The sequence below is a fragment of the Neoarius graeffei genome, chromosome 3 (assembly GCF_027579695.1).
Source record: "Neoarius graeffei isolate fNeoGra1 chromosome 3, fNeoGra1.pri, whole genome shotgun sequence".
In the NCBI taxonomy this organism is placed as follows: domain Eukaryota; kingdom Metazoa; phylum Chordata; class Actinopteri; order Siluriformes; family Ariidae; genus Neoarius; species Neoarius graeffei.
Genome location: NC_083571.1, coordinates 74,743,172 through 74,766,387, shown reverse-complemented (window position 1 = coordinate 74,766,387; position 23,216 = coordinate 74,743,172). Strand labels below are relative to the sequence as shown.

Sequence of the window (23,216 nt, the reverse complement as noted above, 5' to 3'; positions counted from 1 at the left end):
AACAGGAATTTTGCTGTGCTTGAGTGTACATGTGACAAAAATAAAGGCTTCTTCTTAATTTACCCACAATGTATTTATTCCATTTGAAGCATGGACGAGTTGCATGTGTGTGAAGATACCATTGATGCAGAGGCATATATTGGGGTTTTAGAGAGACATTCATCAAGGCAACATCTCTTCCCGGGATGTCCATGCTTATTTGAGGCCTCATTCTGCACAGGCTACAACAGCATGGCTTTGTAGACACAGAGTGAGTGTGCTTGACTGGCTTGCTGCCAGTCCAGGTTTGCCTTCTATTGAGAATGTATGGTGCATCATGAAGAGGATAATCAGACAATGGCTGCCACAGACTGTTGAGCTGCTGAAGTCTTGTATCAAACAAGAATGGACAAAAATTTCAATTGCAAAACTGCAACAGTTCGTATCCTCAGTTCCCATATGATTAAAAAGTGTAATTAAAAGGAAAGGTGACGTAATACAATAGTAATAATGCCTCTGTCCTAACTTTTTTTGCTTGTGTTGCAGGCATCAAATTCTAACTTCATTTATATTTACAAAAAACAAATAAGTCGGTCAATAAAACTACTGAAAATCTTTTTTGTACTTTTCTCGGTTAAATAAAGGTCCACATGAATTAACAAAAATAACAGATTTTTGTTTCTATTGAATTTATGAAAAATATTCCAACTTTTCTGGAAATGGGGTTAGTACAACACATTAAAGTGTGCAAAATATGAGAGACACTGTACTGTATATTAATAAAGTTATGTTTTATCTGTGTTTCCAAATAGGATAAAGTCACTACAGTTGTGATAGGTGTTGTAAAACAACATGAACACATTTACCCTATATTATCATCCAGTATAAACAGCATCACATACCAGTGAGAAGGCTGACCAACAGTCCTACCATTACAACTGTGGCAGAGTTGTGAGCACTGTACCACATGTAGGACAATGAATAGATAGCCTGTAGTCCAGTGGGCCTACAGAGACAAAATATTGGGTTATTTTATAAATCTTCAACTCAAAGAAAAATTTTGTCAGTTCAGTTTTGATGAACAGGCTCTTTTAAAAAATGATTGGACAACAGGGTGTCACCTTACAAGCAACTCAGTATTTGTTAAATACAGTCAATAAACCACCCCATTGATACTTTAATGTTTATACAGAAATTAAACTGCGATGAACTGTACAAATAATGACAATCACAAAAACACACACCCACACAAAAATAATTTTCAAATGCAGCGTGTTAACAAATACCGCCTTTCGCCCGTAGTCAGCTGAGATAGGCTCCAGCTTGCCTGCGACCCTGTAGAACAGGATAAAGCGGCTAGAGATAATGAGATGAGATGATGCTTTATGTTAAACTTCTTAATAACTGTCTATATATGTCTGTATATAATAAATAATAACGTCTGCTACATAGAGGTTGCTACGTTTAAATACGTTCTGCAATTTAAATGATTAAAACACCCCTGATTTAAAAAAAAGATTTCACGAGCTAAAAAAACAAAAACAAATAAAAGGCTTAGGAAAAACATTGCACTTGTGAGCTTCCTCAGATTTACCTGGGTTTTGTTGTAAGAGAGGTGATGACAGTAGTCATGATGGCAGTTGTGTTGCCTGTGTCATGAATAATTGTGGTATTAAATATGGGTGTTCCGGGTGCTTGCATACGGGAGACAAAGCTGCCAATGCCAATCCAGAAAGCCATAATCAGTCCTGCTACCAAACCAGTCACTGCTCCCTGGAGAAACACACACACACACACACACACACACACACACACACACACACACACACACACATACGCCTACATTCCCATCATAAAACAAATGTACTGAGCTCTGCTACTTTTGCTTATCCAATAGTTCACTCTGGTCTACTGACGTGTTTGGACAAGCAAATGTTCAAAGAGCACTGATGTTTGGTACAACAATAGTGGGACATTTCACTGTGCGTATTACTTAGCTTGTCTGCTTTTGCTACATAAAATTCCAATTCTAGTATTACATGGTTACATTGAAACCATTACTACACTTACTATGGGCAGTCAGTCAGTCTGTCCGTTGGCATAGCAACACACAATCAAGCTGTCCAGCTCTGCCAATTTGGCCATATTGTGTCAGTTACTCAATATTAATTTCTTGTTAATTGAACTGTTGTATAAATAATGTTGCAACATCATACTTGCAGTTGTACCAAATATCAGCATAGTTGTGATTACATGCAGCCTCATTCACAGCTATGCTGATATGCAGTACAACAGCACTCTTGCTTGTGCAATATTACTTAAATCATATGAATGCTTCTTTGAGACAAATACAGTATTTCTAGAGAGAGCAACAGTGCACTTACAATAGAGTTGGCCCAGGGAAAGAACATGCCTAGACAGAAGAGGCCAAGAAGAGGCCCACCAACCATCCCAAAAATACTGAGTGCTGCCTGAAAGGATTACATGAAAGTAAGACAAAAAGTATGCAGGAACTTTTTGCACACTGTAGAAATTTTAGCACTTTAAAACTTTTATTATAATGTACATTATTGCAAGACTCTTAATACACACTATACCTTTAGAGATTAACCGAATCAGGAATATAAAGAATCGCACTCCAAATCATACTTGAGTGGTGTTGGGAGTACGGCACATAAGCAGAGTGCATTATATTTGTATAAAAGCACAGTCTAGTGTGCTATTCTGGTTATACCACAGCGATTTACCAACAATTAAAATGTTTAATTTACTAATGTATGAAAGTTACACATTTTAATGGTTTATAGTTAGATTTAATGTTGAGGAATGTCCAACAGATAAGTGAGCTCCTATTCTCTCTTACATTATAGCTGTGATAAGCAGTTGTTCCTTCACCAGCCTCTCACACTCTGTGTTATAGTAGAGTTAGAGCTTGAACGACTGTCCAAACTATGTTGTTAAAGAAATAATGCAACATCTGAGCATTATTCTACTACTAAATTTTCTACATAGTTAACTTCATTAGGACTTATTCAGAGTGCCACTTTCTGCCACACAATTCTCACGAGACTCTCATTCCAGGTGAACAGTGCTATGACTTAAGTGAAAGAGAGAGAGCTACTTGTGCTGCTTTCAAGTTTCAGTAGGTAAAAAAGCTGCCCAAAATACCATCCAAACAGGGCGAGTCACAAAAATTTGAGCATCATATTATTACATGATTATTGCTGTATTATAGTAGTTGCATGCTAACTATTGCAAACAGACTGGTCCATACCTGTAACACAGAGCCCATTAGAGAAGCGATGTAAGCCATAGCTAGACACACCAGTCCATAGCCAAGAGCTGAGACAAATGGAGCAAAGATTCTTCAAAACCTTGATTTAAAAAAAATCCTTCAAGAGAAACTCCAGAAATTTTTTTAAAAACTTGAGCATGATTTACCCATCTTTTGAACCCAAATTTTACTAGGGACAAAAACAACTGAAATCAGTCCAAAATTGAGTTAGAATGCTATAATCGGCAACCGCCAAATGGCTATAAACATTAGACAACAGCCCCATAATCGACAACAAGCACTGAATGAGCTGCTGCATCAGAGGCCAGAAGAAGTATAAAATACTGAGTGTAGAAACAGTCATTTTCTACAGTTCCTTTAATAATTATTGAGGTAAACAGACATAACTGTCGAGATCCTTTCCACATCGTTAGACACTTCTAACATTATGAGCCTGTAAGTGGCCTCATGGACCGTGAATTGGCCTAGTGGTTAGCGTGTCTGCCTCTTGACCAGGAGATTGCGAGTTCTACTCACGATCCAACTACCCATCTGGCAAGGCACACTGCAATACAGATGCGAGTGGGGAAGTCAAACTCTCGTGGTTACCAGAGGACTAGCCCCCCACCCCACCGTAACCCTAGCTGTATAGGCGAGAGGCCAAGGGCTATCGAAACCGAGATCGGCACCGCACCCATACACCTTAAAGAGCTGGTAGTACAGGGACAGGAGACTGCCTGGGAAGACCAGATTCTGGCATGAGAGGGACTTTGACTTTCCAAGTGGCCTAATGGTCAAAACATGTGGCTTACTTTGATGGGAAGGTTTGCCCGATAGTATTACATTACAGCTATTTTTCTGTTGCCCGTTATAGTGTTCTAATTCAATATTGGACCGATTTACATAGTTTTTGTCCCTAGTAAATACTTCGACACAAAAAAGCTGGAAAAATAGGGTCCATGTTTAAAAATACAGGAGTTTCCCTTTAATACACTTATTTACTGTACTAACATATTATACCTCCAATATTGAGAAAAGCACATAAATATTAACAAAACACTACACATCTGCTCCTAGGAAGCACACAAACTACAATAAATCACAATGAGCTATTTGCACTCAGGGCTATATATAATGAATTTCCATTTTGAAATTGTGTGGTTATCAAGTTTCTGGTAGCATGTTTACATTCATCAGTGCTGTTTTTTTTCCCCCTCTTTGTAATGCAATCAAAAGGAGTGTCCACCATAAGGTATTTAAAGACTAAACACACTCACCGGCCATGTTAATAGGAACTTGTTCTTGATTCTAAGATTTCTGTTTTTGGCTGGCAGGAGTGGAACCCAATTTAGTCTTTTGCTGTTGCAGAAGATGCGTTTCTGCTCACCACAGTTGTAATGAATGATGATACGAGTTGCTATATCCTTCCTGGCAGCTCAAACCAATCTGGCCATTTTCCTCTGACCTCTCTTAACAAGGCATTTCCACCCGCAAAACTGTCATTTACTCAGTGCTTTTTGTTTTTCGCACCACTCTGTGTAAACTCTAGAGACTGTTGTGTGTAAAAACCCAGGAGATCACCAGTTTCTGAAATACTCAAACCAGTCCATCTGGCACCAACACCCATACCACAGTGAAAGTCACAGAGATTACAATTTTTGCCAATTCTGATGTTTGAAATGAATATTAACTGAAGCTCTTGATTTGTATCTGCATGATTTTATGCATTGTGCTGCTGTAAAGGGATTGGCTGATTAGATAATTGCATAAAACAGCAGGTATATGGTGTACCTAATAAAGTGGCCAGTGAGTATTTTCAGACAAAGGAAGGAGTATAATGAGCACTGCTGGATCCCTTTCAGCACAGTGTCTTCAAAAATTTACAGCTTTCATCTTCCACAGCTTCCCAGTTCAGTGTGATCTCAGGAGAAGATGGATAGAAAACCTACGTCATGACTATCTGTGAAGAAGCTCAGTCGTCCAGGTACATAGTAATCTGTGGTTGGTTGAAGAGAGCAACTGGACTTGCTTGACAATTCTTGAAAACGTTTCGCCTCTCATCCTAAAGGCATCCTCAGTTCTGTCTGACTACTAGGGAGTATCCAGTATTTATCCTCTCATGGATCATCATAGAATCCGAATCAGAATGCTGATGGCTGCATTGTAGGTGGCTGATAAAAGATGTCATAGACACCCACCTCTGTTCAATGATGGTCGTTCCAGGTTGACAAAAATGAATAGTCATGACTATTTCACCATTTCACTCTTGTAAGGTCTGTGGTAGACATTTTACACCCGATCAGCTAATTAAAGCCATGGAGAGTCAGAGAATACCAGCAAAAAGTGCAGTACCATTGCTCTTTAAATAGAAGAAATATAAAATGGCCCGTTGTGTGGGTAAGAAAGCCACTGTATAATAACAAACAAAAATTAACCAAATTATTATTATTATTATTATTATTATTATTATTATTATTAATAATAATAATAATAATAAATCATCATCATACATTAGCAATAGTTACCTTTATTGCATAGGAGTTATCATGGTTTAAAAAAAAAAAAGGAATAATAATAATAAATTTAAAAAACCCACGCAATTCACTACATGTATCTAGAACAGCGTTTCTCAACCTTTTTTCAGCCACAGCACCCTTCAGAAGTATGCAAATTCTCAAGGCACCCCCATATAAAATATACGCAGTCACACTGACCATACGCTGACCCCGGCAGTGATGTTGTGACATGGGAAAGGGGGACGTGAGACAAATTTTGATGATGCATGAGGCGGCAATGATCTGCATTAGCGTAACTATCGTTTTTTGGAATTTTAATTCATTTTATTTATTTCGATGTTAGAATATATAATTTTTTTATGGCACCCCTAACGAAGCCAGATGGCACCCCAGTGTGCTGCGGCAGCCCGGTTGAGAAAGGCTGATCTAGAAACTAATATCGTGGGTGGTATCCAGTTTCAGCTGAAGACACCCAGTTAGTAACAGCACAATCTACTGTACAGTGAACTGTGTGGGCTAGTGTTCGCTCAGGTGTTCTTTTCTGTTGTGTAGTTATGATGAAGCCTTTCTCCAACTTGCTAGAAAGGGCTTTTGCAAATGTTCTGATGTAACCTATGAATGTCACAGGAGCTTTTGCAGACACCAGCTGTAAAATATTTCAGTTATAACTGTAGTGAACAAACTGGAAACCCAGAACCCCTGATGAATGAAACCAGAAGCTTTGTGCAAGTAGCCCATTGCGTTTATTTATTATGTTTAAAAAATACAGTTTAAGTTCTATGAACACTGTCCTCTCCTGCTTGGGAGAATTAAAGCACTGCTCACCTAGGCCTTTGGATAGCAGCGTGGCTCGTGCCTCGGTCATGCCAGGATAAAAGGGCTTAATCAGATCTTCCAGGGTTACAGTTGCCAGGGAGTTGAAGGCAGATGAAATTGTGCTACAGTGAGAATAAGGGAACAAATAGATATGATCATAGCCAAGGACTAAATATGTGATTTTTTTGAGGAATTCATTAATGTGAGGCCTTTACCTGAGAGCCCCACTGAAAAGACAAGCAACAAACAGTCCAGGCAAACCAGGAAGGTCTCTGAGCACATCCATCACAAAATACAACACCATCTACAGAAATGGAATTGGAAAAAAAAAATTCTTGAGCACCTTTTAATAAATCTTATCCAGTCAATGCAAATAGACTTGCATTATGATCTTGACAGTTTATGACTCATTAAAGAGCTTCATTAGAACTCATAAGACAAAACATCACAATTACACCATGTCATTTTAAAGTTTTCCTTTCTTCAATTTAATTTTATTTTTATACCACTTAAAAATAGACAAGCAGCTTAAGGGACATGAATCAAATTGCAAAGTTATTATATGCAGATTATATACGAGGTTATTATATGAAGATTCAAAAGAGAATTTTTCAGAAAGCTCCTGAGACATGAAAAGACCATAAGCACAGCTGAATGAAACATCCTGGAAGAGTTCAACAGGGAAAAAAAAGATAAAACAAAGCCATTGAGACTCTGACCTGGTCATTGGTCTGGACATAACCCTTGTCCAAGGGACTGTCTTCACCATAGCGGGCAAACATGACCAGTCCCATGAGACAACCTAGTGCCAGGACTATCTGCTGGCATGGAAACACCACATAGCAGGACCTATGACAGAAAACAGACAAAAGTGTATGTTAGTAGTATTTTAGCAGAAAGCCAGAAAACCTATTTAAAAAAAGTACATAAGTTACCTAAATGAATAACACACATGCACAGTACTTAAACCATTAATTTCTCCAACCACAAATGAGAAAAAGTTGGGACGGTCTGGAAAATCCAAATAAAAATAAAGAAAGCAGTGATTTCTAAATTTACTTTGACTTGCATTTCATTGCCAACAGCACGAACCCAAGATATTTCATGTTTTGTCAGGCCAGCTTCATTTAATTTCTGAATGTGTGTCAGTAATGGTGCCGACATGGCCGCAATGGACTACAAGCACCACAGCCCCCCCCCCAGAATACTAATCACATGGTTTCCCATTCCCCAATTATCTCCCTGCCTATATAAGCTACACTCAAACAAATAGATGTGAAGTATCGCTCAGTGTTGCGACCTGACTTTACCGAGCCTTGATTTCCTGTTTCAGTATTCCTGTGGCCTCATTTCTATTTATTTCCCAACCTCAACCTCGTTTAGTCTCTGATATTCTGTTCGTACGTCGACCGACCTTAGCCTGACCATGACCACATTTCCTGGATTATGATTTGGTTACCAGTTTCTGACACACCCGCTCTCTCCTGTGCCTGCAACTGTAAGTGCCTACACCCTGACAATATACATTCATTCCTGCATTACAGGCCTGCAACACATGCCAAAACAATTCAGGACAGGGGCAGGACTAGTAATGAGGTAAAACAATTAAATAATGATGTGATTTGAAACAGGTGACGTCAACAGGTGATTGGAATCATGATTTAGTACAAAAGCAGTATCCAGGAAAGGCTTAGTCTTTGAGGAGCAAAGATGGGCCAAGGATCTCCAGTTTGTCAACAAATGCATGAGGAAAAATTACTGAAATGTTTTAAAACAATCTTCCTCAAAGAAGGCTAGGAAGGGATTTGGATATTTCGCCCTCTACAGTGCTTATTAAACAATTCAAGGAATCTGGAGAAATTTCGGTGTGTGAAGGGCAAGGGCACAAGCCTAAGCTGAACACCCATGATCTCTGATCCCTCAGATGGCATTGCATTAAGAACAGTCATTCATTTACAGCTGATATAACTGCATGGGCTCAGGATTATTTTGGCAAACCCTTTTCAAACACTACAATATAGAGTTACATACACAAATTTCAGTTAAAATGTCACTGTGCAAAAAGAAAACCTTATGTTAACTGTGTCCAGAAGTGCTGTCGACTTCTCTGGGTTTGGAGGAATCTAGGATGGCCAATCACACAGTGGAAATGTGCACTGTGGTCAGACAAATCAGTATTCCAGGTTTTTTTTTTTGGAAGAAATGGATGCAATGTGCTCTGGACCAAAGATAAAACGGACCATCCAGAATGTTACCAGCAACAAGTCCAAAAGGCAGGGTCCATCATGGTATGGGGTTGTGTCAGTGCCCTTGGCAAAAGTAGCTTAGTCTTCTGTGATGGCAGCATTAAGGCAGAAACATACATTGAGATTTTGGAGCAACATTTGCTGCCTTCAAGATGACATCTTTTCCAGGGGTATTTCAATTAGACAATGCAAAATCACATTCTGCATACATTACAAAGGCATGACTGCAGAAAAAGAGGGTGCCTGTCCCCAATAGAGAACGTGTGGCGAATTTTGAGACAAAAAAAAAAAAAAAAAAAAAAAATATATATATATATATATATATATATATATATATATATATATATATATATATATGACTGACAACCCTGTACAGTTGTATAGTCACACTTTAAGACCTGTTTCCAGCAAGAATGGGACAAAATAACACCTGAAACGCTTCATCACAGTCAGTAAACCTGCCAAAGACACAAACTATAAACATGGACACTCAGAACTACAAGCCCCAATATCTACAGCGCCCTCTGTCACCAAAGTATTAATCACAGCTTACACTCATCTCCCTAATTAGCTTGTCCCTTACTTAAGCTACTCTCAAAACACCACTCCCATGCGAAGTATAGATCTGTTTCATCCAGTCCATACCAAGCCTTGCTATTCTCTATCTGCCGCTCAATTTTCTGACCTTTGCTAGCCTTATTTCATTTACGCTCTTTGTCTCATCTATTCTAAGTTGTTTGCTGATTGCCTGACCCTCGCTTCTAATCTATTGTTTTGACATCGTCATCAGTCTGCTTCCCCACTTTCCTCTGCATTTACATCTGTAAGTGCCTGCATTCTGACAGGATACTTCACCCCCATGGATGTAGAGGAAGAGGCGAAGCAGACTGCTTTGAACGCTCAGGGACGCTTATTGGGAGAACATCAACAGATGCTAGTGTCTCAACACCTGTATGACACAACTAGCAACCGTGATGTCACAGGCCCTCCTACCGCACCCTGAGCCTCTTCCCAGCCCCGTGCTACAACTGGAAATGCTCTCGACTGTAAGGGTTTCTTGCTTCGATGCTCCATGTATTTCGCTACCATACCGAACCTCTCCGATAAACATAAGATCACCAAATTCCTTTCTTTCCTCACTGGCAAAGCGCTACGCTGGGCAAGTGCAGTGTGGAACAAGAACCAAGAGCAAACCACATCTTGTGAACAATTAGTCTCTGTTTGAGTCTAAGAGTTTGACCATGAACCGGAGGGTATCAAAATCAGTGAAAGTCTGCTGTCCATTTCACAAGGTCCCCGAAGTGTAGCAGAATATGCTCCTGACTTCAGAACACTAGCAGCAGCCAGTGGATGGAACACACCTGCTTTGAAAGCAGTCTTTCGCCAATGTCTACGTCCTGCAATTCTTAGTGAACTAGCTTGCCAGGACGAACAACTCACACTGGACTCCCTTATCGATTTAGCCATTTGACTCCATCATCTGTTGGCACACCACCCCTCCATTCAGGAAAGCGCTAAGCCTATCACAACTTCTGAGGACAGTTCGTTCATGGAGGTCTCACACACCTGGCTGTCCCGCTCTGAGTGCGAGAGAAGGAGAAGGGAGGGTTTGTGCTTCTACTGTGGGAGCTCTGAGCATTAGCTCAACCACTGTCCCATTCGTCCGTCCCGTACAGCTCCAGCAGAAGGTTCTACACGCACTGTGAGTCCGGTGAGAAAATGTAATTCCAAGTCTTTTAAAGTGCCAGTATTACTGACGCTGACCCGTCCTGTGTGCTTTTATCAATTCAGGGGCGGAAGGGAACTTCATCAGCCACTCTATCGTGCAGAAATTCAACCTGCTCACGGTCCCCCTGCAGAGCACACTCAGCATTAGGATCATCGATAGAGGACCAATAGGAGAGGGCTTCGTCACTTCGTGGACCACGCTGCTCCACATCCAAGTGGGCATTCTGAACACATCTCGCTCTGTAACTAATACTGTAAGTCACGATCTTATTCTTGGCTATCCATGGTTGCAGCTTCAGGATCCCTTGATTTCATGGCAGAAGAAGGAAATTCTCCAATGGTCTCCAACTTGTTTTCAGAACTGTATCTCTCATCTCCAAGTCAATGTTTCATCCACTACTGTGGAGAGTCCTCAACCTGACTCCCTGGATGGCATCCCAGAGTGTTACATGGACCTGCAGGAGGTCTTTAGCAAGGGAAAGGCACGCGGGCTACCACCATATCGGCCCCAAGACTGTGCTATTGACCTACTGCCAGGCATATCACCACCACAGGGGGGCGTATCTACCCCTTATACCAGAAGGAACACACTGCCATGGAAGAGTACATCCAAGAGGCCCTTAAACAAGGATACATCTGCCTGTCTCAATTGCCGGCTCCTGCAGGCTTCTTTTTTGTGGAGAAACAAGGCGGCGGACTGCAACCATGTATTGATTATAGAGGTTTGAACCAGGTATCGGTAAAATACCCTTCCCCTCTTCCACTAGTTCCTGCAGCACTAGAACAACTTAGATCAGCTACGATCTTTTCCAAGTTGGATCTCCACAGTGCATACAACTTGATCGGGATCAAAAAGGGCGACGAATGGAAGACCGCCTTCAGCACATCCGCCGGCCATTTTCAGTACCGGGTGATGCCATATGGTCTTTCTTCGGCACCTAGCATGTTCCAGTGCTTCATCAATGACGTGCTACGGGACATGCTAGGTAGATATGCCATTGCATACATTGATGACATCCTGATCTATTTCCCATATGAAGAAAGTCACAAGAAACACGTCAGAACCGTCCTGAACTGCCTGCTAGAAAATCACCTCTACGTCAAAGCCGAGAAATGAGTTTATCAGGTTTGAATCTCCTCCCTAGGATACATTATAAGTGCCGAAGGAGTTAGCATGGACTCCTCCAAGGTCTCCGCGGTTACATCCTGGCCCACACCTACTTCTGTGAGAAAGCTTCAGTGCTTTTTGGGGTTTGCAAATTTCTATCACCAGTTCATTAGGGGCTTCAGCACTATAGCTACCCCTTAACGACTTTGCTGAAGAAGGGACCAAAGCACCTCCAGTGAAACCCCGATTCTGTCTCGGCGGTTTGGTGAGAAACAGACTACATCCCATAGTTTTTTCGAGAAGAAAGCTTTCTTCTGCAGAGAGGAACTATGACGTCAGCAACAGGGAACTGCTTGCCATTAAGCTAGCTCTCAAAGAGTGGCAGCTTCGGCTCGAAGGGTCCACTCACCCTTCTTTCATTCTCACGGACCACAAGAATCTGGAATACCACAAGAATCTGGAATACCTCAAGCAAGCTAAGAGGCTAAACCCTCACCAGGCCAGGTGGGCACTGTTCTTCACGAGGTTCAACTTCACCATTTCATTTCGCCTCAGCTCCAAGAACACCAAGGCCGATGCTCTATCTTGCAGTTTTGGTTCCATGCACCAAGATTCTGTAAACCACCCCATTCTTCCAACTCAATGTTTTGTACAATCCATCACCTGGGACCCGGACCAAGAGATAAGGAACGCTCAACGACAAATTCTTCCAAATAACCTCCCACCTGGTCTACTCTACATGCCCAAGCAATTTCAAGGTCGACTAATCGCATGGGCCCATTCGTCACTTGCTACAGGTCATCCTGGCAGTCATCGCACCCATCTAATGCTAAAGAATAAGTATTGGGGGGAAAGCATGCTTACTAAAATTAACTAGTTCATACAGTGGTGCTTCAAAGTTTGTGAACCCTTTAGAATTTTCTGCATTTCTGCATAAATATGACCTAAAACAACAGATTTTCACACAAGTCCTAAAAGTAGATAAAGAGAACTCAGTTAAACAAATGAGACAAAAATATTATACTTGATAATTTATTTATTGAGGGGTGGCACGGTGGTGTAGTGGTTAGCGCTGCTGCCTCACAGCAAGAAGGTCCGGGTTCGAGCCCCGTGGCCGACAAGGGCCTTTCTGTGTGGAGTTTGCATGTTCTCCCCGTGTCCGCGTGGGTTTCCTCCGGGTGCTCCAGTTTCCCCCACAGTCCAAAGACATGCGGGTTAGGTTAACTGGTGACTCTAAATTGACCGTCGGTGTGAATGTGAGTGTGAATGGTTGTATGTGTCAGCCCTGTGATGACCTGGCAACTTGTCCAGGGTGTACCCCGCCTTTCGCCCGTAGTCAGCTAGGATAGGCTCCAGCTTGCCTGCGACCCTGTAGAACAGGATAAAGTGGCTAAAGATAATGAGATGAGATTTATTTATTGAGGAAAATAATCCAATATTACATATCTGTGAGTGGCAAAAGTATGTGAACCACTAGGATTGGGCCAACGTTAATTTAAAGGTGAAATTAGTCCTGTGTTTTCAATCAATGGGATGACAATCGTGTGCATGGGCACCCTGTTTTATTTAAAGAACAGGGATCTATCAAAGTCTGATCTTCACAACACACGTTTTTGGAAGTGCATCATGGCATGAACAAAAGAGATTTCTGAGGGCCTCAGAAAAAGCATTGTTGATGCTCATCAGGCTGGAAAAGGTTGCAAAACCATCTCTAAAGGAGTTTGGACTCCACCAATCCACAGTCAGACAGACTGTGTACAAATGGAGGAAATTGAAGACCATTGTTACCCTCCCCCAGGAGTGGTCGACCAACAAAGATCACTCCAAGAGCAAGGCGTGGAATAGTCGGCGAGGTCACAAAGGACCCCAGGGTAACTTCTAAGCAACTGAAGGCCTCTCTCACATTGGCTAATGTTCATGAGTCCACCATCAGGAGAACACTGAACAACAATGGTGTGCATGGCAGGGTTGCAAGGAAAAAGCCACTACTCTAAGTTAAACCCATAATAATAATTAATCTCGAGGCTGATTCCTTTTTTGAACTTTATTTCATTTTATTATTTTATTTCTACTATTGTTTAATTCTTATTATTTTTCTTCCCCAATTATTTTATGTAATTTTATTTTCTATTGTTTACTGTTCTGCTTTTACTTCTGTAAAGCACATTGAACTGCCACTGTGTATGAAATATGCTATATAAATAAACTTGCCTTGCCTTACTCTCCAAAAAGAACATTGCTGCTTGTCTGCAGTTTGCTAAAGATCATGCGGACAAGCCAGAAGGCTATTGGAAAAATGTTTTGTGGACAGATGAGACCAAAATGTTTTTTCTGTCTGCATCTCGATTTTCTGGCCTTTGCTAGTCTTATTTCATTTACGCGCTTTGTCTCATCTATTCTGCGTTGTTTGCCGATCGCCCAACCCTTGCTTGCTTCCTGACCTCGCTTCTAGTCTATCATTTTGGCATTGTTGTCAGTCTGCTTCCCTACTCTCCTCTGCATTTACATCCGTAAGTGCCTGCATTCTGACAATCACTTGATGTGTTCAGTCCCTAAACATCTTGAGTGTTGTGAGAAGGAATGGCAACATTATAGCAGTAAATGCTTTACCCTCCCAACTTTTTTTGAACTGTGTTTGCAAGAATCAGAACTGAAATGTGTTTCTTTAAAAAAAGGTGAGTGCAGTACAGGTCAAAGATTATTTACAAATCATTGTTTTCAGTTTTAAGTTCGATTTCAACATACTGTCCCAACTTTTTCTGGTGTGTGTGCACGTGCGCACGCACACACCAGGTTAAACTGAGGTGAGTATGTGAGAAACTGACATGATGGCCTCTTTTTCAGAACGGGAGCTGAGGTATCTCTGGACTTGAGCCTGGTTCACTCCATAGAGTGCCAGCATGAGGAAGATACCCCCAACAGCCAATGTCCAAAACGTGTGCCTCTCCAGAGGGTCAGGGTTCAGCCTGAAGGGTCAGACACAAGAGTGATAGATGAAGGACAATACACAATGCAGAACAGGCATGATGCACGACACCAGACTTGCAGCTTACATTCAACCTGTATGTTCTGTATCTGGACTAACGTACAACCCCAATTCCCAAAAAGTTAGGACGCTGTGTAAAACAAATAAAAACAGAATGCAATGATTTTCAAATCATGGAAACCCTATATTTCATTGAAAATAGGACAAAGACAACACATCACATGTTGAAACTGAGAAATTTTGTTTTTTGAAAAATATGCACTCATTTTGAATTTGATGTCAGCAACAGGTTTCAAAAAAAGTTGGGACAGGGGCAACAAAACTGGAAAAGTTCTGTAAATGTTACAAAAAAGCTATTAGGTTAATTGTTAACAGGTTAGGATTCTGACTGGGGATAAAAAGAGCATTCCAGAGTGGCTGAGTCTCTCAGAAGTAAATATGGGCAAGAGTTAACCGCTCTGTGAAAGACTGTGTGGGCAAATAGTGCTACAATTTAAGAATAACATTCCTCAATGTAAAATTGCAAAGAATTTTGGGATCACATCATCTATGGTACATCATTAAAAGATTCAGAGAATCTGGAGAAATCTCTGAATGCAAGGGACAAGGACGAAAACCAACATTAGTTGCCCTGCGATCTTCTGGTCCTCAAGAGAGACTGCATTAAAACCAGACACAATTCTGATGTGGAAATGACTGTGTGGGCTCAGGAATATGGAATCAATTTTGTGCCAAAATGTTCATACAATACTTTTGAAACATCAAACAAAAACGACAAATCAAAGTACAAAAAAACAAAAAAAAAGGTCAATTTTTTTAGACTGGCAAACAAATTATTTGTGTAATCGTGCAAAATATCAGTCTATTACTCTTCAGAAACCTTTTATTTTTGTTCCGCGTCTTTCTCAGTTTTGTTTGACGTAATTTATTTTGGTTGCGATTCCAGCTTTTTTGTTTGCGCTCCCTGACTTTTTGCTTGCAGTTTCGGCACAAACTTCACGTGTGGGTGGGCTGTCCAGGAAAGCATTCCCATTGGGTAACTTGTGTTTGACTGACAGCTACGCTCAGCCATTCCCTACTCGGATTCTGGCAGACTGTTTGACGAGTGACCGATCCGTTGACGGTAAACAAGGATCGAGTGGACTTCAGTGGCGACTACATGTATGATATTGAATTTACACTTTGTTGAATTAATTCAATATCATAGTCGCCACTCCATCCTTGTTTACCGTCAATGGATCGGTCACTCGTCAAACAGTCCGCCAAAATCCGAGTAGGAAATGGCCGCAATAGCCTCCGGGGGAATCGCTGAGCGGAGCTGTCAGTCAAATACAAGTTACCCAATGGGAATGCTTTCCTGGACAGCCCACCCACATGTGAAGTTTGTGCCAAAACTGCAAGCAAAAAGTCAGGGAGCGCAAACGAGAAAACTGGAATCGCAACCAAAATAAATTACATCAAACAAAACTGAGAAAGACGCGGAACAAAAATAAAAGGTTTCTGAAGAGTAATAGACTGATATTTTGCAGGATTACATGAATAATTTGTTTGCCAGTCTAAGAAATTTGACTTTTTTTTGTTTTTTTGTATTTTGATTTGTCGTTTTTGTTTGATATTTCAAAAGTATTGTATGAACATTTTGGCACAAAATTGATTCCATACAGGAACACTTCAGAAAACTATTGCCTGTGAACACTGTTCATCACTGCATTCATAATGCAAGTTGAAACCATATATAAACAACATCCAAAAACACCGCCGTGTTCTCTGGGCCCAAGCTCATTTACAGTGGAGTGAGGTAAAGTGTCCTGTGGTCTGACTAATCGAAATTTTAAATTATTTTTGGAAATCATGGACAGCATACCCTCTGAGCTAAGAGGAGAGGGACCATCTGGCTCATCAGTACACAGTTCAAAAGCCAGCATCTGTGGTGGTATTGGGGGATGCGGTGTGCGCGCATTAGTGCACATGGGATGGGTAACTTGCACATCTGGGAAGGCACCATTAATGCTAAGTGATATATACAGGTTTTGGAGCAACATGCTGCCATCCAGACGACATCTTTTTCAGGGAAGGCCTTGTTTATTTCACTAAGACAATGCCAAACTGCATTTTGCATGCATTACAATTGTATGGCTCCGTAGTAAGAAGGTCTGGGTGTTAAACTGGTCTGCCTACAGCCCAGAGTCTACCATTGAAAACATTTGAACTGTTGAGCAACTAAAATTGACAACATTTCATTTTCAAAATGACAGCACTTGGTCTCTTCAGTTCCCAAACATTTACAGTGTTGTTTAAAGTAGAGGTGATGCAAAACATTGGTAAACATGCCCCTGTCCCTACTTTTTTGAAATGTGTTGCTGGCATCAAATTCAAAACAATCATTTTTCAAAAAACAAAATTTCTCAACTTCAAAATTTGATATGTTGCCTTTGTACCATTTTCTATGAAATATTGTGTTTCCATGATTTGCAAATTCTTAATGTTTTTTCACATTTTACACAACGGCCAACTTTTTTTTGAAATTGGGGCTATAAAATACTCATGTCTTCTATATGATCTTTAATACTACCAGTATTCTTTTAAATTTTTTTTGCATTCTGCTCTTCTTGAATTTTGCTTCCAACAATGCGATCAACTCTCAAGTCAAATTTCTTCCATGTGATCTTGTGCTCAAGCAATCAAACTGTTTCTGATCTGCGTGGGTGCTTACAGTAAAAATGAGACTCACTCGATGCCGGAAATACGGCTGCCATTCTGGGCTTTCGCCCACACCTCTGTGATGCCACCCGCCTGGTGGGCACCCACTATGATTACAGCCAGCTGCCCAGCAAACATAACAATCGTTTGGAACACATCTGTCCAGATAACTGCTTTCAGGCCACCCTGTACACAGACGAATGAGCAAGATACCCATTACAGTGTTTTATAAATTCGGTTAAGCAGCTTGTGCCATAAAAATTATCACTTCTGCTGCCATTTTAAATAAGAGCTCAAAACCAATCAGATTACTTTCACTTTTAAACAAATTTAATAACTATTTTAATACCATTTAGGTATTTACACGTATTTATTATGCGCACACACACACCTGACCATATGCTCCTCTCCAGAACCCCTATATATAGTGTCTTGCAAAAGTATTCATCTTCCTTGGTGTTTGTCCTGTTTTGTTGCATTACAAGATGGAATTAAAATGGATTTTTGGAAGGTTAGCACCATTTGATTTACACAACATGCCTACCATTTTAAAGGTGCAAATTGTTGTTTTATTGTGACACAAATAATAATCAAGATGAAAAAACAGAAATCATGAGTGTGCAAAGGTATTCACCCCCTTCGTATGAAACCCCTAAATAAGAGCTGGTCCAACCAATTCACTTCATAAGTCACATAATTATTTGGTTAAGATCTACCTGTGTGCAATTGAAGTATCACATGATCTGTCACATGATGTCTGTATAAATCAACCTGTTCTGGAAGGACCCTGACTCTGCAACGCTACTAAGCAAGTGACATGAGAACCAAGGAGCACTCCAACTAGGTCAGAGATAAAGTTGTGGAGAAGTATAGATCAGGGTTGGGTTATAAAAAAATATCCCAAACTTTGAATATCACAGGGAGCACCAATAAATCCATTATAGCAAAATGGAAAGAATATGGCACCACTACAAACCTGACAAGAGAAGGCCGCCCACCAAAACCCACAGACAGGGCAAGGAGGGCATTAATCAGAGATGCAAAGATCCACAGTGGAGATGGGAGTATCTGTCCATAGAACCACTTTAAGCTGTACACTCCACAGAGGGGGTCTTTATGGAAAAATGGCCAGAAAAATGCCATTGCTTCAAGGAGAGAAAAAAAAGTTTGGAGTTTGCCCAACAGCATGTGGGCAAACACATGGAAGATTCTCTGGTCAGATGAAACTAAAACTGAACTTTTTGGCCATCATGGGAAACCCCATGAGTGGCACAAACTCAACACTTCCCATCATCCTGAGAACACCATTCCTACAGTGAAGAATGGTGGTGGCAGCATCGTGCTGTGAGGATGTTTTTCATCTGCAGGGACAGGAAAGTTGGTCAAGACTGAAGGAAAGATGGATGGCACTAAATACAGGGCAATTCTGAGGAAAACCTGTTTGAATCAGCCAGAGGTTTGAGACTGGGACGAAGGTTCACATTCCAGCAGGCTTACTTATTTCTTAGTTCCAGCAGGACAATGACCCTAAACATACCACTAAAGCTACACTGGAGTGGTTTAAAGGGAAGCATTTAAATGTTTTGGAATTGCCTAATGGCCTAAAGCCCAGACCTCAATCCAATTGAGAATCTGTGGCATAACTTGAAGATTGCTCTACACCAAAGCAACCCATCTAACTTGAAGGATTTGGAGCAGTTTTGCCTTGAGGAATAAGCAAAAATCCCAGTGGCTAGATGTGCTAAGCTAATAGAGACATACCCCAAGAGACTTGCAGCTGTAATTGCAGCAAAAGGTGGCTCTACAAAGTATTGACTTTGGGGTGGGGGGGTGAATACCTATGCACACTCCAGATTTCTGTGTTTTCATCTTAATTACATGGGGGAAGTCATGGCCTAATGTTAGAGAAGCAGCTTTGGTACCAAAAGGCCACTGATTCGATTTCCTGGACCAGCAGGAATGGCTGAAGTGCCCTTGAGCAAGACACCTAACCCCCTAGGCTGCTCTGGGTATGTTGTACATCACTCTGGATAGGAGTGTCTGCTAAATGCCATTAATGCAATATAATTGTGTCACTATTAAAAGAATAAAAAAAAATGCACCTTTCAAGTGGTAGGCATGTTGTGTAACCCAAATAGTGCTAACCCCACAAAAATGAATTTTATTTCCAGCTTGTAATGCAACAAAACAGGACAAATACCAGAGGGGATGAATACTTTTGCAAGACACTCTGCTTTGAAGTCTTCAGTGAAAACATGTCCTTACAGTATTGCAAATAGGGCAGGATCTAAGAATAACTTTAAACTAAAAACATTGATAGAATGTACAGTGCCTTGAAAAAGTATTCACACCCCTTGAACTTTTTCACATTTTTCCACCTTACAACCACCAACTTAAAAGTTTTTTATTGAGATTTTATGTGATAGACCAACACAGAGTAGCACATAATTGTGAAGTGAAACGAAAATGATAAATGGTCTTCAAAATTTTAAACAAATAAAAATCTGATGTGCATTTGTATTCAGCCCCCCTGCGTCAATACTTTGTAGAGCCACCTTTTGCTGCAATTACAGCTGCAAGTCTTTTGTGGTATGTCTCTACCAGCTACACATCTAGACACTGAAACTTTTGCCCATTCTTCTTTGCAAAATAGCTCAAGCTCAGCCAGACTGGATGGAGAGCGTCTGTGAACAGCAGTTTTCAAGTCTTGCCACAGATGCTCAATGGGATTTAGGTCTGGACTTTGACTGGGCCATTCTAACACATGGATATTGTTTGATCTAAACCATTCCATTGTAGCTCTGGCTATATGTTTAGGGTCATTGTCTTGCTTGAAGGTGAATCTCCTTCCCAGTCTCAAGTCTTTTGCAGCTTCCAACAGGTTTTCTTCCAGGATTGTCCTGTATTTAGCTCCATCCATCTTCCCATCAACTCTGACCAGCTTCCCTGTCCTTGCTGAAGAAAAGCATCCCCATAGCATGATGCTGCCACCACCATGTTTCACAGTGGGGATGGTGTGTGCAAGGTGATGAGCAGTGTTAGTTTTCCGCCACACACAGCGCTTGGCATTTCGGCCAAAAAGTTCAACTTTGGTCTCATCTGACCAAAGCACCTTCTTCCACATGTTTGCTGTGTCCCCTACATGGCTTCTGGCAAACTGCAAACGGGACTTCTTATGCCTGTCTTTCAACAATGGCTTTCTTCTTGCCACTCTTCCAAAAAGGCCAGATTTGTGGAGTGTATGACTTATAGTTGTCCTGTGCACAGATTCTCCCACCTGAGCTGTGAATTTCTGCAGCTCCTCCAGAGTGATCATGGGCCTCTTGGCTGCTTCTCTGACCAGTGCTCTCTTTGCTTGCTCTGTCAGTTTAGGTGGACGGCCATGTCTTGGTAGGTTTGCAGTTGTGCCATACTTTTTCCATTTTTGAATGATGGATTGAACAGTGCTTCTTGAGATGTTCAGAGCTTGGGATATTTTTTTTAATAACCTAACCCTGATTTAAACTTCTCCAGAACTTTATCCCTGACCTGTCTGGTGAGTTCTTTGGTCTTCATGATGCTGTTTGTTCTTCAGTGTTCTCTAACAAACCACTGAGGCCTTCACAGAACAAGTGTATTTATGCTGAGAGTAAATTACACACAGTAGGACTCTATTAACTAATTAGATGACTTCTGAAGGCAATTGATTGCACTGGATTGTATTTAGAGGCATCAGAGTACAGGGGGCTGAATACTAATGCACATCACATTTTTCAGATTTTTATTTGTTTAAAATTTTGAAGACCATTTATCATTTTCATTTCACTTCACAATTATGTGCTACTCTGTGTTGGTCTATCACATAAAATCTCAATAAAAAACTTTTAAGTTCGTGGTTGTAAGGTGGAAAAATGTGAAAAAGTTCAAGGGATAGGAATACTTTTTCAAGGCACTGTAGTTAAAGTACTTTTTACTTTCGTTAGTAGGTTTTTTTTTTTTAACTGAGGCATATCTTTAGTTTGTTTGAAAACAGCCAGAAACTTTGCAGAGCCAAGGGAAGTTCATTCCCTTATCTGGGTGCCATTACAGATACGAGTCTTTCTTGTGTTTTGATTAGAAGTTCATGCTCTATTGACTAAGCTAGCCAGACAAAGTTTTATTATTTCTTAACATTTTCAGACATTTAAGAATCAGCTTAAAAAGTGATTTACCTCCTGTGCAAAGAGACATTATATATTATTTGTTGGTACCTCAAATCATGAAGGCTACAGCAGAGGGCAAAGCCTTTGCTTACAAAGCCTCACAGCTATGAAACAGCCTTCCAAGTAGTGTTCGAGACTAAGACACAGTCTCAGTGTTTAAGTCTAGACTAAACAAATGTTTTTAGCCAAGCCTTTTGTGAATAGGCTTTGTTGATAGACTTATTACTAACCCCATTTCCAGAAAAGTTGGGATATTTTCCAAAATTTAATAAAAACAAAAATCTGTCATTTGATACTTAACATGAACCTTTATTTAACTGACAAAAGTGCAAAAAAAAAAAAAAAAAAGACTCAATACTTTTACTGACCAACTTAATTGTATTTTGTAAATATAAGCAAAGTTAGAATTTGATGCCGACAACACACTCAAAGTTGGGACAGAGGCAAAATAAAACTGAACTATTTATAGGATATTCAAGTCACACCATTTTGGAAGAATCCACAATAAGCAGATTAATTGGTAACATGATTGGGTATAAACAGAGCATGCACCAAAGGCTCAGTCTTTACAAGCACAGGGCTCGAAATTCGCGGTGGTCCAGTCGCCCGAGGTGACTTAGGCTACGTTCACACTGCAGGCTGAAGTGACTCAAATCCGATCTTTTCGCCCATATGTGACCTGTATCCGATCTTTTATTGACAATATGAACGACACAGATCCAATTTTTTCAAATCCGACCCAGGCCGTTTGGATATGTGGTCCTAATTCCGATTCCTATCCGCTCTTTTCATATGCGACTTCAGTCTGAACCGCCAGGTCGCATTCATCCGCCTTGCACGTCATCAACAAGCCACAAACGCCACTATTCTGCGCTGAAGTAGGCGGCGGGTCTCTCAAAAAAAGTTACAACAACATGGCGCATGACCACGGGCGCAGATAGAGGGTGGGACTCGTCCCACCCAGATTTAAATTCACCTCGCTCGGTCCCCCCCACTTATAGGGAGGAAAAAACGTCTATGCTGTCTTTCTTTGCATAAGGCAAACCTCACGGAAAAATCAAAAGACTAATTACGATTCGGTTTATTGAGGTGCACAGCAGTGTATACATAGTTGCAACAACTCACATAAAACAAAACAAAGACTGATATTCGGTTGGTTGAGCTGCGCAGACTGCACAGGTTGCGAGCTCGAGCTTGGTTGCTATGGTTACTAACAACAAGTTTGACAGGCATATCGGGGTTGGGGTTGGTTTGCTGGCAGCTTTGTCCCCCCCAGTTTTTTGTCCCCCCCAGTTCAAAAAACGTATCTGCGCCCCTGCGCATGACATCAATGCGAGGGACGCTTCGGGCTGTGAAGGTTCTGAATCTTCTCAATGGAAGGACGCAGAGGTTAGGGAGCTGATTTCCATTTGGGGGGATGCAGCTATTCAAGCTAGATTGGATGGGCCATACCGCAACCGGGCGGTTTTACTTCCGTAAACACTGGCCATGCTCACTGCGTGTGACGTCGTCGTATCCTGCAATGCGAATGCGGAACACTTTTAGGTCGCTTTTCGTTCATACTGAGGATCACATACAAGTCGCATATATTTGTTAATGTGAACGACCTCACAAAAAAATCGGATTTCACAAAAAAATCGGAATTGAGCATTAAGCCTTGCAGTGTGAACGTAGCGTTAATT

At 40.9% G+C, this 23,216-nt stretch overlaps 1 protein-coding gene across 4 annotated transcripts in view; it reads right to left on the bottom strand.

Moving 5' to 3' along the window:
• slc5a6a (solute carrier family 5 member 6a) overlaps nucleotides 1–23,216 on the bottom strand; it is a 114,858-nt gene that overhangs the window by 31,056 nt on the left and 60,586 nt on the right. For all 4 annotated transcript variants that reach the window (XR_009654366.1, XM_060917321.1, XM_060917318.1 and 1 more), the window contains exons 6-14: nucleotides 17,385–17,539; nucleotides 14,493–14,633; nucleotides 7,305–7,434; nucleotides 6,801–6,889; nucleotides 6,595–6,707; nucleotides 3,254–3,321; nucleotides 2,364–2,450; nucleotides 1,574–1,752; nucleotides 882–985 (exon numbers count right to left, since the gene is read on the bottom strand). Coding sequence is in view for 3 of the 4 variants with exons in the window: in XM_060917321.1 (XP_060773304.1) it covers nucleotides 882–985; nucleotides 1,574–1,752; nucleotides 2,364–2,450; nucleotides 3,254–3,321; nucleotides 6,595–6,707; nucleotides 6,801–6,889; nucleotides 7,305–7,434; nucleotides 14,493–14,633; nucleotides 17,385–17,539 (1,066 nt within the window). In the remaining variant the exon portion in view is untranslated. The remainder of the gene's footprint in view (nucleotides 1–881; nucleotides 986–1,573; nucleotides 1,753–2,363; nucleotides 2,451–3,253; nucleotides 3,322–6,594; nucleotides 6,708–6,800; nucleotides 6,890–7,304; nucleotides 7,435–14,492; nucleotides 14,634–17,384; nucleotides 17,540–23,216) is intronic.